Source organism: Bos indicus, chromosome 29, assembly GCF_029378745.1.
Source record: "Bos indicus isolate NIAB-ARS_2022 breed Sahiwal x Tharparkar chromosome 29, NIAB-ARS_B.indTharparkar_mat_pri_1.0, whole genome shotgun sequence".
NCBI classification, from domain to species: domain Eukaryota; kingdom Metazoa; phylum Chordata; class Mammalia; order Artiodactyla; family Bovidae; genus Bos; species Bos indicus.
Window position 1 is genome coordinate 12818836 of NC_091788.1, and position 14681 is coordinate 12833516.

The window sequence follows — 14681 nt, forward strand, 5'->3', positions numbered from 1 at the left end:
TGGTGGGCTACAGTACACAGGGTCACAAAGAGTCGGACACAACTGAGTGGCTGAACTGAACTACAGGGGCTCAAAAGCTGATTTCATCTGATAAAAGAAAAAAAATGAAGTCTAGTAAAGCACAGTTTTCACCAGTTATTAATTTAGTTGTCATTTTATACTACCAACATAAGTCCTACAAGTCTTAAGAAATCTCAAAAAGGTTAACAGAATGTAAAGGTATTAGTGCAACACCGAAGTAGAGAAGTAGGAGATGATCGTTAAATGGCAACAAAGAAATGCACCAAAACTTTTTTATTTAGATTTAATTTTGTTAAAATTCAACAAACATTTCTTGAACAGTTGCTATACACTGTGCTAGACACTAAAAATATAAATTTAATTCAACAAACTTAGCAATACGACAAACATTTATTGTGAATCCACAACATGACTCCAATATTCCAGGCACTATACTAGATATTGAGGGAAAAAAAGATAAAACTCAAATGAAAAAAATGGTACCTTCAAAGAGCTCAAAATCTAACAGAGAATACAATTCCATGTGATAAATAGAATTTTTCAAATGTGTATAAAATTGAGGGAAAAGTTGCTAGTTGGATGATACTGAGAGGGGAAATACAGAAGGCTCTGCTACTTGAGTAAGTGCTACTTGAGCTGGATTTCAACTGGGAAGAGGTGAGACCAGACACGTGAAACGGCTCATAGGCAGTCTGCAATAATATGAAACGGTAGACTGGTTTGGGAAATGCCAGTCGCCTGCACTGGAGCATAAAACCAGTCTGACAGGAGTGGAGGGACAGGGGTGGAGGCTGAAGAGGCGTCTACCATATTAAACAGCCCAAACTTTATCCTACAGAGCAGAGAGTCACTACAGGGACTTAAGGAAGGTTTTCTGGAGAAGGAAATGGCAACCCACTTCAGTATTCTTGTCTGGAGAATTCCATGGACAGAAGAGCCTGGTGGGCTACAGTCCACGGGGTCACAAAGAGTCGGACACGACTGAGTGACTAACATTTTCACACTTTCACTTTCTTTCAGGAAGGTTTACTGCTTCTGTTTTAGAGCAGTAATCTTGTGTGTCAGTTATAACTAGAGGTAGACGATCCAAGAAAGAAGGAAATCAAGTAGCTCTAAAGCAGTGGCTATGAAGGTGGAGAGGACAATTCTAAGAGTCAAAGATGGAAGAGAATCAACAAACCTCGTCATCAGTTTTCACCACATCCATACGCACCGTGAGGCACTTCATCCAGACAAATGCTTATACTGAGTTTTGCTTCTGAGACAACTCAATAATGATTCAAAGGACATTTGAATCATTAGCCTGGAAAGCTAAGAAAGGGAATGAAAAGAATAATGGTTTAGTTTCAGACCAACTGAATGAGATGCCAGTCAGGTATGCATGAGCTGCTGATAAGCACTGTATGCAGAAACCACAATTCAGATTCTGGAGAGAAAACAATTCTGTGAATTATTATACAGAAGAGATCAGACAAGGAAGTCTAAAAATGGCCTGGAGGTAACATAGAAGAGAGAAGTCCACTGGCAGGGCATAAAGAAAACCACTAATTTGGCAGACTAAAATCAGTATTTCCTCTTCTCTTCAAAATCATTTTTAACAAAAAGGCAAGAAAATCCCATCGTTGATGAAGCTAAGAGACATCTGAAACCATAAAATAGATGGGAAAGCTGCCACAGTGTAGATCCATCAGGGATGTGGGAGGAAACAGCAGAGAGAAGTCCCCACTCGGGGCTGCAGGCACAGACAGACCATCAGGCGCATTCCTCCCAGGTGAGAGGGAGCCACCAAAAGGGCAAAGGAGAAATCCCACAGTTCAAGTGGGGCACACAAACTGGTGGAGAGAGATTCTTTGGACCAGATTTGGTTCCAAGAAGCAGAAAAGCCCAAACAGGAAGTCACACAGAGACTCCATATTCATAGAAAGCAGACTGTGCGGCAGGGGAAAAAGACAGATGCATAGTGCAGCCTACAGGCAACAGGGAAATGTAATAGCTAAAATAAGCTCCCCACACACAACAGTGAGAATCATGAGGAAAATTCCAGTTGGCTTTGTACACAGCCCAAGAATAAAAAGTTGTGCGTACAAATAAACTTATCTATGAAATAGAATTCACCTGCAATGCGGGAGACCTGGGTTCCATCCCTGGGCTGGGGAGATTCCCTGGAGGAGGGCATGGCACCCCACTCCAGTATTCTTGCCTGAAGAATTCCATGGACAGAGAGCCTGGAGGGCTAAAGTCCATGAGGTTGCAAAGAGTCGAACACGACTAAGTGACTAAGCACACAGCACATGAAACAGAAAGAGACTCACAGACACAGAGAACAGACTTACCATTGCCAAGAGGGGGCAGGGCGGAGGGAAGGATTGGGAGTTAGGGACTAACAGACGCAAACTATCACATTTAGAATGGATAAACAACAAGGTCCTACTGTATAGCATAGGGAACTATATTCAATATCTGGTGATAAACCATAATGGAAAAGAAATGAAAAAGAATGTATATATACAAGCACAACTGAATCACTGCTGTACAGCAGAAATGAATACATTGCAAATCACCTATACTTCGATAAGATATATCAATAAAAAAAGGAATTTATGCATTAAAATATTAACTAAGCACTGCTTATACTATTGAAAAACTAAAGCCAACGAAATATCCATCAACCAAAAAATGAATACATTCTGATATTTACCTAAGAATAGACTACTACAACATGGCTGAAAGAAATGAACTAGAGTACATATAGGGAGAAGGACATGGCAATTCACTCTAGTGTTCTTGCCTGGAGAATCCCAGGAACAGGGGAGCCTGGTGGGCTGCGTCTATGGGGTCGCACAGAGTCGGACAGGACTGAAGCGTCTTAGCAGCAGCAGCAGAGTACATATATGTAACCACCTCATTAAGTCAAAACTACATTGTTGAACAAAAAAAAGCAAGCTGCAGAATGATCCAAATAATATGACATTCATATAAAACATGTCATTTAAAACTATGATCTAATCATATGTAATAACAGCATGAAACATAGATGGTAATAATAAACACCAACTTCAGAGCAACAGTTACCTCTGGAGTTGGAAGAAGAGAAACGACACCTGGGAGGGGCGCTTAGGGGCTTAAAATGCATCTGTGAGATTCCATCTCTGCCCAAAATCTGAAGCAACTACAGCAAAAAGATCAGGATCTGATCTGTTATCCTCTGCAAGCCACCCTCTCTGCTGCTTTTGGAATCCAGCCACCACACTGAGAGGAACCACAAACTAGTCCACATGTGGCGACCTCACAGAGAGGCCTGCGTGGAGAGGAATCAAGATGGCCAGGGCCCACAGCCAGCCTCTACTACCAGATGTCTGTGTGATCAGGCCTTTGAAAGATTCCAGCCCTAGCTTTTAAATCCTCTTGCTGGAGCCCCAACATCATAGAGCAGAGCAAAGGTGTCTCTGATATCCAAATTCCTGCTTCACTCCTAAGCATAAATAGTTATTTTATGCCACTAAGTTTTAGGATACAATTTATTACAAAGCTAACCAGAACACCCAAATGTTAGTGAATTGAAAAGAAAAATATTTGTGTATATATGTATAACTGAATCACTCGGCTAAGCAGCAGAAATTAACATTGTAAATCAACTATGCTTCAATAAAATTTAAAAAAAGAAAAACATTTGCGGTGCCCAGCATAAGGCCTCAGTCCTGTTTGCTAAATTTACAAAGCTGCCAACAGCTCCAAACTTACCCAGTTTAATAATTTATAGTTTCTTACCTCCAAACTGCCAGAATGTGCTGCCCAATGTAAAGGGGTAAATTTATGGAGAACATCAACTTCGTTAATGCTGGCACCACGCTGTACGATTTCTGAAAGCTGCTTTACGTCTCCAGCACGTACTGCATCATGTATGCTACCAAAATGCACTTTCTTCCTGGCACCTACTGAAAAACCAAATTGCTTAAAATATATTGCAAAACTAAAAAAAGCCTAAGCATTGACATATATAATCTATCACGTGTAAAGTAGGTAACTAGTGGAAAGCTGCTCTATAACACAGGGAACCCAGCTCGGCGTTTTGTGCCGACCTGGAGCCGGGAGGGAGGTTTAAGAGGTAGCGGTATATACATAAATAGAAGTATGACTCATTCGCATTGTTGTACAGCAGAAACCAGTGCAACATTGTAAAGCAATTATCCTCCAATTAAAAAATAAATTTAAGATAAAAAAAGACTAAAACAACAATTGAACCGAAAGTACAAAGTCACTTTGGCTTTCCAAATAATTTACTAACAAAGATACTCATGAATAACATCTTAATCGGACTTCATTTTCAGCTCTAATATGTAAAGAGCACAGAAGTCATCACATACATTCATACAGGAAAAAAGCTGAACAAACTGAAAATCAACAACTTTCCTTAGACTCATCAGAATTCAGGTCTCAGGGCAAACAGCCACCCTGAATTTGGAAAGACAGGTCAAGAGAAATGTGGTCAAGTTCAGCTCACCTGGAGCAGAAGCCACTGGAACCACAAACTTCCAGAAGCACTCAAGTGGTAATTTTGACAAACTATTGGGGGCTGGGTTATGTACTAGCCTAAGAGTGAGAAACTCCTCAGGGCAATAGTCTTACAAGGCCTCCTCATTTTCATAGATTTTACCTTCAAAACTCCACCAGGTTATCACTGTGAAAAACCAAAAAAAAAAAATCGCTTCATGTCTTCGGTAGAGGGAGGAGAGAGGTGACCATTTGGAAACCTGCCCAGCTATTCTCTGTAACAAAGGCCTACACTCCAGTGGAAAAGACTTAACCAGAACCTTATCTCACATGGGCAGATACATCTTATCAATGTTTTTCATATCTTTCTCATATATCCTACACTAAGAAAGGGATGGCACAACTTTTACTTCATACATGAAGTTTCATATTTTATAATTTCATGTTCCAAACATCAAGACTGCACCGTCAGCCTTACTGTCCCGTGAAATATCTTAACGTGCATTGTGAACCAGAAGCACTGAAAGTACTTAAGCATGAACAGACAGTAGTTGGGGAAGAAGTAAATAGTTCAAATCAGTTGACAGCTGAAATCATTTCTTACACCAACTATTAGCAAAATACTATGCATTTTACTCAAAAATCCTTTCTGAGCATCTACCATGTGCCAGGCATTATGATAATACAATGAACAGACATGGATTTTAGACATTTTCTTTCCACAGATGCTTTTAAAACTACTGGGATAAATTCGACACAATAAAAAGCCTGACAGTAACATCCTAAGAGTTCAGGTAAAATAAAGGAGGAAGAGGAGGAAACAGTGGAACAAGTCTCTGAAGAACGATTGAGATATATGTATCCGGGCAAAGGAATAAGGAAGCATCCCACAAAAAACCAAACTACTTGGTAAATGTTTAATGATGTTAATCCCCCTAGGTCAAACCTTCATTATTCTCCTTTATTGATTTCTTTTAAACTTTGGCGTAAGGGCTTGTATTTGGTTCTCCAGATGAGCAGTGGGGCCTTAGTTCCTCGACCAGGGACTGAATTCATGCCCCTCTGCAGTGACAGTGCAGAGCCTTAACCACTGAATCACCCTGAAATCTCCATTATTCTCCTTTAAACAAGTACTGCAAGATCTACAAATGACATTCTACCCATTTTCATCCATTTTATACAGGAACACTCTAATCCACCATATGCAAGGACACTACCCTGATCACTTCATGCCTCCACACTCCAAACCGCTTCTGGTTATCCAGTGCTCATCTAGAGGCTCTCAGTATGACTGTCTATGCCCTCCCATAACTTGCTGCATGCTAAGTCGATTCAGTCGTGTCTGACTTTGTGGCTCTATGGCTGTAGCCCTCCAGGCTCCTCTGTCCATGGGATTATCCAGGCAAGAATACTGGAGCAGGTTTTCATGCCCTCCTGCAGGGGATCTTCCTGTGTCTCAGGGATCCAACCCGCATCTCATTATGTCTCCTGCATTGGCAGGTAGGTTCTTTACCACTAGCACCACCTGCGAAGCCCTCCCATAACTTGCCTCCATCTAATTTCACAACCTTTTTCTCACCAAATGCCATTCCAGTTTATTCATTCATCCACTCATCCACCCACTCCACATTACAAGAAATGTTTGGCCAGATTATTTTACTAATATGTATCTAGAAACATTTTAAAAACCTGTACACAATGTTGAATCCTGATTAGGAAGCAGTTTCCAACTGTAAGAATTAAAAAGCATGATAACTTATAGGTGTTTTTTATTCAAGATTTCTGCCTTGATTATATAGAACTTTCTAAGAAATACTTGTGTATGTCATTTTTTTTAAACTGGAAGAAAAAAATTCTGTTGTTTCATGTAGTGTTTAGGATGTCCTTCACTCAGTTGATTAAAAAGATGAAACATGAAAAAAAAAAAAAAAGACATGGTCTCTATCCTCAAAGAACTCACAGAGATATACAAATACAAATTACAAACCAATGTAGTAAGAGCAACGACAGAAATATTCCTAAGAACTTAGGAAGCAGAAGACTTCTAACTCAGCTAGGATAGGAGGGAAGGAGAGCAGAAAAGGGTTTCTAGGAAAGGTAACACCTGAGATGAATCTTCAAGGATTAGCAGGATTTTTCCAGGTGAAAATGCATGCAGGGAAAGGCATCCTGGACAGTTCAAGAAACTATAAAAATACCCACCCTACTGTGGAAGCATAAGGTTGAAAGGAAAAGAAGCTAGAATTAGACAAGAGACAGGATGTACTGGAACTTGTGAGAGTTGAACAGATAGCGGGGAGTCATTAAAGGATTTTAAGTAGAGGACTAAGAATGATCAGATGTGTAACGCTGGCTGCAGTGAGGGGAATTAATGGACTGGGGAGCAAAACAGCAGAGAAGAGACTCAAGGAGACCATGTAGGAAGATATCTACAGGAGTCTCCACCAGAGAGGTTGAGACCCTCAACTAAGAGAACAGCAGTAGGAACAGAAACCGAAACAGATTCAACATATATTAGGCAAACAGGACGAAATGAACTCGGAGGGATCTGGTATGTGAAATAAGGGAAGAATAACAGGACAACTCCAAGGTGTGTGACTAAGTTACATCAGTGGTACAGGGCCACTGAAACAACCAACACTAAAGGACAGAGAGGACATAATGATACAAAATCATATTTTGAATGTGTTGATCTTGAGGTGCCCAAGGAAGAGTTCCACAAGGGAACTGTATATGCAAGTCTGCAGCTCCAAGGAGAGGTCTGGAGCTGAGCTCTCACGGTTACCTGTGTCTCAGTAGTAGGCAGCTTTCTCTGATCCCCAACCTCATCCCACAATGGAGTCAGGGGCCCTCTACTCTTTCTTATAATATTCCTCAGGCTAGTAATTACTTGCTCAGTATTTATCTTCCCCACTAGGAGGAAGGAATGTGTTTGTGTTCTTTGCTCACAGTATCTTTAAGAAAAAGCACACAGTAGACACTCAATATTTACTGGATGACTGAATGAACAATAGGGTTATTATTATTATTCAGTAGGGTTGAAGTCGTAGAACATAACAAGCAAAAAAGCATCAGTGATGGCACTATCGGAGGGGGGAGAAAAAAGCAACATTTATGGAAAGGATAGAAGAAAATTTAGGGTGGATGGATGGATGCGTGGATAGTTAGCTAGCTAGACAGACAGACAGGGAGAGTCGGGAAAGTGGAAGGAAGAAAATTAGGTGAGTCTAATATTTCCAGGGCTTCCATGGTTGCTCAGAGATAAAGAACCAATGCAGGAGACGCGAGTTCCATAACCTGCTTCCGGAAGATCCCCTGGAGAAGGAAATGGCTACCAACTCCAGAGTTCTTAGCTGGGAAATCCCATGGGCAGAGGAGCCTGGCAGGCTACAGTCCATGGCGTCGCAAAGAGTCGGACACGACTCAGCGACTAAACAACAACAAACAAATACTATTTTCACAGAGTCAAATGCCGCAGAGATGCCAAGAACTTAAAAGGGTCCATAAACTTTAACAAGAGTTGCTATCACCTAGGAACGAAGTCTCAGGAATGGGCGCAAATGGGCGCCAAAAAAAAAAAAGGTAAGGAAAGCTGAAACGAGGAAGGATGGGGGCCAGATGACCAGATGAGCTTTGGGACCCACTGTAAACAGGTCAATTAAGGGGAAAGAAATGAGTGACAGGTGAGAAAGGGAAATGCCAAGAAGGGGCTCGAGTGAGAAAAGTGGAGTGTGGCAGAGACAAGGGCCAGCGAAGCGGTCCGACTCACACGGGGTCGCAGTCTCCGTGGAGGAGGTGGACGGTCCCGAATCGGACACCCCGGGCATGGTGCGGCGACTCGGACTCCGGGGGGGCGTCGAGTCCAGGCCCCCGCTGCTGCGGCGGTCTTCGCTCGCTGTCACCCACGAGCCACTGCAGCAGCGGCTGTCTCCCTCGTCGTCGCTAGGCCCGGGGCCGCCGTCCTCCGTCGTCCTCCCCCAGGAGGCCCGGCAGCGGGAACCTTCGTCCTCACTTTCCCTCTCCCAGAAGCGGCGGCGGCTGGCGTCTTCGCTGACGCTCACCGCGGAGGAGTCGCTGGCCAAGTAGCCGCGATCTTCACTCACCCCTTCCCAGGAACTGCTGAGGCTGCGGCCGCCATCCACACTCGCGCCCTCCCAAGAGCCACTGAGGCGGCTACGGCGGTCGTCACTGCCCCTCCCGCCCGAGTCGCTGGCTCGGGGGCCCCGGACCTCCCGGACTTCCTCCCAAGTCCCGCCGAGGCGGAGGCCGCGGTCGTCTCTGACGGATCCCGAGGAGTCACTAGTTGGGTGACTTCCGACTTCACTGAAGCTCGCGTCGCTGCTGAGGCCTCCCCTCAGTCTCTCCCAAGAGTTGCCGGGACGGTGGCCGCCGTCTCCCCTGACTCTCTCCTCAGAGACGCTGCGGCCGTGGTCCAGGTCTTCGCTGACCCTTCTCGAGTTATCGCGGGAGAAGCCGACGTCTTCACTTCCTTTTCCCGTCGGTACCCGGCAGCGGCGGTCGCTCTCCTCGCGGATTCTTTCTCTGTCTTCGCTAAGACGAGAGCCTTGGCCCTCGCTCACTCTATCCCTGGACGGATCACCGCGACGGCCGTGCCGGCCGTTTATCCTCCACACGCGCTGGCTGGTGCGGCGGCCGCCGTCTTCGGTTGCTACTCCGCGAGATTCGCTGTGGCGGCGGCCGCCGTCGACGAGCACCCGCTCCACTGAGTCGCTTTCCAGCGTCCCGACACCAGCTACCTGGTTAGAGAGTTGGGGGGCGGGGGGCGCGGGACGCGGAGCCGGCGCCCTGGAAACGGGTAAACTTCCGGCGTGCTGCGGTAATTTCCGGTTCCTCGCCGCTGTGCGTCACTTCCGGCTTCCTTGCCCTTTCTTCTTCTTTTTTTTTTTTTTTAAGTACTCTTTATTTTTTTCGAGGCGTCCCCTCTAGACATGGTGGTGTGGAACGGGTTTCGGTGAAATGGCGCTCGGCCTCCCGTCCAGCCTGTCTCGGCCCCGTCTCTATAACGGCTTGGTATCGGTTGCGCCCGCCAGAGCTCGGCTACGCCAGTGGAGAGGATCCGGGACTGCAGTCGGCGTCCGTGACCCGAGTGTGTGCCGCGAACCGGGCGGGGCCTTGCATCCTCTGGAAACCTAGTGTACTTTTTCGGTGCCGGTTGAACCGTTGGAGAAAGTATATTCTTACCCTGTCATAAGTACGGACAAAAGACCTAATGGAGAAGTTAAGCGGCTGCAGTGCTGTGCTATTATTGAGGGTGCCCACCGCCAGCCTCTTTGATAATCGCTTGGTACAATTTCTCACACTAATTTTGTAAGGTAGGTGTTTTCCCCGTTTTACAGATGAGGAGATTCGAGGTATGAGTAATTTGTTAAGGCCATACAGCAGGTAAGTTGCAAAGCCAGTGTGAAAAGAGAGGTCTTTAGTCAAAAGACTGCTCCAGATCTCCTGACTCCCAAGATCTCGTTTCACTGTAAAATGGTTTCTTTGAACAGTTTGGCCCAGATCTTTCTCTGCAGCCCAGTTGCTTGACGTGTGTTCTTCCATTCGTGTTTATAGCAAACACGGGTCAGGTGTTGTGCTAGCATCTGAAGATACAGAAATTAGAATTCTCTGCCCTCCAAGGACAAGGGCATCACACACTTAGATTCTCCTCTTACCCTGTCCCCCCCCCCCCCCCCACAACCTTAACTGCCTTGCCACAGGTTTTGTTTTGTGAACACAATTGGGAAAGTCCCCTGACCCTGCTTTTCCTCTCTTGAAATATAGTAAATGCCTTTCTTTACCTTTCATCGCCTCTTGTAATACTAATAACCTCCATTCGTTGAATTCGAATGATGTGTTGTTTAATATAACTTACCAGGTTGGTATTACTGTTCCTTTCTACAGATAGAGAAGTTTAACGCCAAAGTTAATTTTTGAGGGTACATTTGGAGAAGGCAACGGCACCCCACTCCAGTACTCTTGCCTGGAAAATACCATGGACGGAGGAGCCTGGTGGGCTGTAGTCCATGGGGTCGCTAAGAGTCGGACATCACTGAGCGACTTCACTTTCACTTTTCACTTTCATGCATTGGAGAAGGAAATGGCAACCCACTCCAGTGTTCTTGCCTGGAGAATCCCAGGGACGGGGGAGCCTGGTGGGCTGCCGTCTATGGGGTCACATAGAGTCGGACACCACTTAAGTGACTTAGCAGCAGGCTCTGACGGTAAAGAATCCGCCTGCAGTGCGGGAGACCTGGGTTTGATCCCTTGGTTGAGAAGATCCCTTGGAGGAAGGCATGGCAACCCCCTCCAGTATGCTTGCCTGGAGAATCCCATGCACAGAGGAGCCTGGCGGGCTACAGTCCATGGGGTCGCAAAGAGTTGGACCCAACTGAGCGACTAAGCACAGTACAGCACACACAGCTAGTAAGTAGTGAGTCCCCGAATGAGGTATCCAACCTAAGTCTTGATTTTGCTGTGCATACTCCTCAAAGTCTCTGAATTCCCACGGTCTTTATTAGACCAAGTATCACCTTTTATTGTTGTTGTTGCTAAATCACTTCAGTCATGTCCGACTCTGTGTGACCCCATAGACGGCAGCCCACCAGGCTCCCCCGGCCCTGGGATTCTCCAGGCAAGAACACTGGAGTGGGTTGCCATTTCCTTCTCCAATGCATGAAAGTGAAAAGTGAAAGTGAAGTCGCTCAGTCGTGTCCGACTCTTAGCGACCCCATGGACTGCAGCCCACCAGGCTCCTCCGTCCATGGGGTTTTCCAGGCAAGAGTACTGGAGTGGGGTGCCATCGCCTTCTCCTATCACCTTGTATTAGTTACCTTTTAACAGTTGGTGCCCACTCCTACCCCCTAGGGACTCTGACCTGGAAGATAGGAACTATATGTTTAGTCCATCGTGGCATTCCTAACATCTAGAATACCTAGTTTAAGGGAAGTGCTTTCTAACTGTTGTTTGGGTGAATGAGTGGGTTGATGTTTGGTTGATTGTCTGGTAAATGAACTAGTAGATTGAACATAAATTTTTTCAGGGACTTCCCTAACAGTATTCTGCGCTTCCCCTGCAGAGGGTGCCGGTCTGAACCCTGCTTGGGGGACAAAGATCCTACTTGCTGCTCAGTGAAGCCAAAAGCAAAATTTTTCAGTTGGTAGAGAATTTGAGATTAGTCAGCCTAGTCCTCTCATTTTTGTAAATGGTGTAACTGAGGCCTTTTGTCTTATCAGACATCTATTGAGTTAATTAATATGGGCCAGTTCTTATGCTAAATGATTTGTAAATAGTCTTAAACTTAATCTGTATTATTATTTCTATTTTTACAGGTGAAGAAACCAAGATTTGGCCAAGATCACATAGCTAGGTGATAGGGAGTTAGAACCCACTATGACTGACTCCAAATTAATCCCGTGTTTGTAGCCACATTATAATAATGGTAAAGACTTTCCTTTTTGCTCTGTTGTATGGATAAACACCCTGAGGGAATAAGGCAGCGCACTTTTGATATACATTTGGTGGAGAGAATCAGGAAAGAAAACAGACAAGCAGAAAAAGGAAAATCTCCCAAAATAAACTTGAATTAAAGATAAAAGCAGAAATTAATGAAACAAGTAAAATTGATCATAATAGTAGCTGGTGTTTGAAAAGAACAAATAGCAAATCTGAGGAAGAAAAGGAAAGAAAACGGGAACAAGGGGAACATATTACAGATATGAGGGACTTTGAAAACAGAAGTGAATTATTTGTGTGTGCTCAGTCACTCAGTGTTGTCCAACTCTTTAGGACCCAGTGGACTATAGCCTGCCAGGCCCCTCTGCCCATGGAATTTTCCAGGCAAGATTACTGGAGTAGGGAACCATTTCCTTCTCCATGCAATCTTCCTGACCCAGATATTGAGTAATCATTGTAGTACTTTGTAAATTAGAAACTTGAATATACATTAGGGAAAGAATGGCTAGATAAATTATGTTATATTCATATAATGAAATATTACATGAGGAGAAATGCAGCTCTCCATGCATTAATCAAAATGAAAATAGTTGTAAGACAGTACATGAAAAAGAAGGCAAAACAATACATATGTGATCTCATCTAATTTCTAAAAATTAGTTTGTAGAATTTTCCAAAGTTTGGTAAAGATCTAAATTGTTAACTCAGTGGCTACTTTAGAGAATAAGATATGAAAAGAAACTATTTTTGTCTGGTATCAATTTTTTATTTTTTAGATATTCCTAAGTAAAATTAGGGCTTCCCTGGTGGCTCAGAGGTTAAAGTGTCTGCCTGGAATGCAGGAGACCCGAGTTTGATCCCTGGGTTGGGAAGATCCCCTGGAGAAGGATATGGCAACCCACTCCAGTACTCTTGCCTGGAGAATCCCATGGAGGGAGGAGCCTGGTAGGCTACAGTCCATGGGTTCACAGAGTCCAACACGACTGAGTGACTTCACTTTCACTTTCAAGTAAAATTAGGAAGCACAGGAAAACATGCACTCTTACATAAAGCAAACTTTTAAGAAGTATATGAGCCAAGAATGATTAAGAGGCTAAGAGGACGCTGATTTTAGCAAGGAGTCATTGATAATATTCAGGAGAGCAATTTTAATGAAATAGGCCAGCTGTATAAAAGCACAGGATTTCAAGGTAAGTGAGGGACTAACTGAAGGAAGTTTCTCAAGTGAAACATTTCAGAACACTGAAGTGGGTATCGGCATTCCAGAGAATCAGAACCCTTTGTAAGTAGGAAATTTGTGGTTACAAGTAAAATTGGCTATCTCATTTTTTGCAAAGTGGGGTGATAAAGCAGGTTGTTCCTATAATCCTCTGTAAACTAACTCTTTCCATCTAGTTCTACAGGAGGGAGTAGGGCCAACCCCAGGACAAGAATTAAGTGGGTTTTGGAAACCATCTCTGCTTTCTGCCTTTACACCTTCTTGGCTTCCCTTTTGTGCTCCCCTCTAAACCCTCACTGGGCTGCCCCATGGGTGCTTTTTTGCTCTTATTCTATTAACTTGTCCTTCCCCACCTGCCCAGCAGTGCCCATTATTTCAGAGAGCTGACCCCATATAGGAGTGAGCAAAATTCCTACTCCCACAGAAGTTCAGGCTGTTCTTGACAGTTACCTGATTTTCCGTCTCCACCTCCAGACTGCCTCTTTAGTCAGCTATATCTTTCTATTTGCAGACAATGCCTAGAGACCTTATTCTATCTTTCTGAATATTCTGAGTAAACCCATCAAAGCATTCAATGAGTGCTAACTAGGCATAAAGAAAGCCATCCAGGAAAATACAGTGAAAATCTAAAATTGTCTTTTAGGTTGAACTATTCTGAGAACCTTTTTTTTTTAAATTGAGGTATATTTGACATTTGGTGTTAGATGTACAACAGTGACGTACAGTTTTTGTGGTAAGGGTTATATTTCCTTTATAGTTATTGTCAATGTTGGTTGGCCATATTCCTCGTGCTGTGCAGTATTTGCTTGTAGTTGACTGTACACATAGGTGTTGTACCCCTGAATCCCTTCCTCTTACCTTTCTTCTTCCCCTTCCCACTTCCCCCACTGCTAACTACTAGTTCTATATTTGTAAATTGTTTTTGTTGTTTACTAGTTTTATCTTTTAGATTCGACACATTTGGTATCATTATTTTGTTATGTTTTTAATATATGAGGTCCTTATTTTTCTCCCCAAAGCTTATTGTTAGCTGAATAACAAATTACTTTGTATTTTACAGAACATGAAAGTTGGAAGTTAAAAGTAGGTAAATTATGTTAAAATCAGAGGATATTGTAAAGAGGGTATAAACAGTGAAATATTCCTTTTATTTCTTCTCACAAACTTCCAACTCTTATTTCCAGACAGTACTCCAGGAACTTCCCTGGCAGTCCAGTGGTTAAGACTCCGTACTTCCACTGCAAGGGGCACAAGTTCGATCCCTGATCTGGAAACTAACATCCTGCATGCTGTGAGGCAGGACCAAAAAAAAAAAAGACAATATTCCATCTTCCCTGGGGCCTCCTTTAGCTTTCCTTGCTATACTCTCTTGTGTAGATTAATGGTTCTAGTTCCTAATGGTATGTGTAACTCTTTTCCATTTTCTTAACAGCCAAAAAAGTAGGTGCTGCTGATTTCTAGATCAGTTGTCAGATCTGGCTATTTACTAGAATTA

General features: G+C 43.7%; 1 protein-coding gene across 12 annotated transcripts in view; it reads right to left on the bottom strand.

Moving 5' to 3' along the window:
* Window positions 1-9343, bottom strand: part of ANKRD42 (ankyrin repeat domain 42) — a 69551-nt gene extending 60208 nt beyond the window's left edge. For 2 of the 12 annotated variants that reach the window (XM_070782757.1, XM_070782756.1), the window contains exons 1-2: window positions 8282-9342; window positions 3790-3956 (exon numbers count right to left, since the gene is read on the bottom strand). In XM_070782757.1, the coding sequence (XP_070638858.1) occupies window positions 3790-3956; window positions 8282-8339 (225 nt within the window). In that variant the 5' untranslated portion in view covers window positions 8340-9342. The other 10 variants (XM_070782751.1, XM_070782758.1, XM_070782755.1 and 7 more) reach the window with 8 other exon arrangements.
* Between the last annotated feature and the right edge of the window lie 5338 nt (window positions 9344-14681).